Below are 1,162 nucleotides of genomic sequence, written 5' to 3' on the forward strand. Positions count from 1 at the left end.
AGCCGTGCGTCCACTTGAACGGGCGCCCGCCGGGAGAGCCCTCGGAAGGTACCGAAGGCCGCACCTCGGGGGAGCTGGCCGCGCAAGAGCCGCCGGGCCCCAGCGCCTACCTGTCCAACACCACCAGGTCAGTTGCGGTCTCAGCGTTACTCTTCAGAATCTTCTCCAGTTTCTGAATCTTTTCTTCCAATTCCTCAGGATCGCATTTCCCATTTAAAATGGAAGCAGTTAGTCCCAAAATACGAGGACACGATGGACAATTCTCACAGAGCTAACACAATAAAAGATACTGACAGTAAGGACTGCGTTCTGCCAGGCCGGAACAGAAGAGACACTGCCAAGTTAACACCGGTCGAGAAGACGGACGGATACTAAAAATATGACTTATGGAATTACTGTAGCTTGTTTAAAAGACCTGTTTATCAAAAAGGCACATTGAAATATGCTATAAGAGCTCATCATCAACTTATCACAGACTATGTACTGTCTATTTGTATCGCTTTTAAAATTTTATTCTAGGTTTAGATTTACTGTAGGTTACTTATGATAGTTACCACAGATTTAAGTGAAAATTAATTTCATATTCATTCATTCATACATGGAACCAAGTTCCCAAAATCAGTAACTAATATCACTGCTTTTTATAAAAACACCGCTCACTCTCAGTAATTTGACTTGAATTAAGACTGATAAAATCTAGAAATTTACCTTCATAATTTCTCGGTAGGGGTGGTCTAGGATCGCAAGATGACACTCATCAAACACCAAAAGGTTAATGTCGGACAGTGATAAGTAACCATTTTTCAAAACATTCAAGGCGACATAACAAGTCATAACGAGAACCTAAAAGAAAACTGGCATCAGTATACAAATGTGCCTGCCTTTCACCTGCCTGGATACACTTACGCACTAAATCAGATTATGGAAACATTATATTATGGGTGAGAATTAAGAAATTCATTAGTCAAATTAAAACAAAAATTTTAAATGTATGGAAGCTTAGACTTTGGAACCAAGAAGCAGAATTAGGAAAATATGGAAAGAGATTATGAGAAAAAAAAATCCTTGATAATAGAGACCATGTTTTTATGATAAATCTACTAAATGTACTTGAGGTTTTCAGGCTCCTATAGCCATATTTTGACTGATGAGATCTATCAGT

General features: G+C 39.2%; 1 protein-coding gene across 1 annotated transcript; it reads right to left on the reverse strand.

Annotated features, from left to right (window-relative positions):
- Nucleotides 1-81: 81 nt before the first annotated feature.
- LOC103679830 (endoribonuclease Dicer-like) lies at nucleotides 82-1,132 on the reverse strand. Its single transcript, XM_008709366.2, has 2 exons — nucleotides 709-1,132; nucleotides 82-271 (listed from the first exon to the last, which is right to left on the reverse strand). The coding sequence occupies exons 1-2, from the start codon at nucleotides 832-834 to the stop codon at nucleotides 107-109; spliced, it is 291 nt and encodes a 96-aa protein (XP_008707588.1). The 5' UTR covers nucleotides 835-1,132; the 3' UTR covers nucleotides 82-106.
- Between the last annotated feature and the right edge of the window lie 30 nt (nucleotides 1,133-1,162).

Source organism: Ursus maritimus, unplaced genomic scaffold, assembly GCF_017311325.1.
Source record: "Ursus maritimus isolate PB19 unplaced genomic scaffold, ASM1731132v1 scaffold_3070, whole genome shotgun sequence".
Taxonomy (NCBI): domain Eukaryota; kingdom Metazoa; phylum Chordata; class Mammalia; order Carnivora; family Ursidae; genus Ursus; species Ursus maritimus.

What these genes read in the sequence shown, in the direction of transcription:
- LOC103679830 (XM_008709366.2), bottom strand. Translation starts at nt 834, where the DNA reads ATGACTTGTTATGTCGCCTTGAATGTTTTGAAAAATGGTTACTTATCA. An exon ending in CCTACCGAGAAATTATGAAG is followed by an intron (nt 272 to 708) that starts GTAAATTTCTAG and finishes TTATTGTGTTAG; the next exon opens with CTCTGTGAGAATTGTCCATC.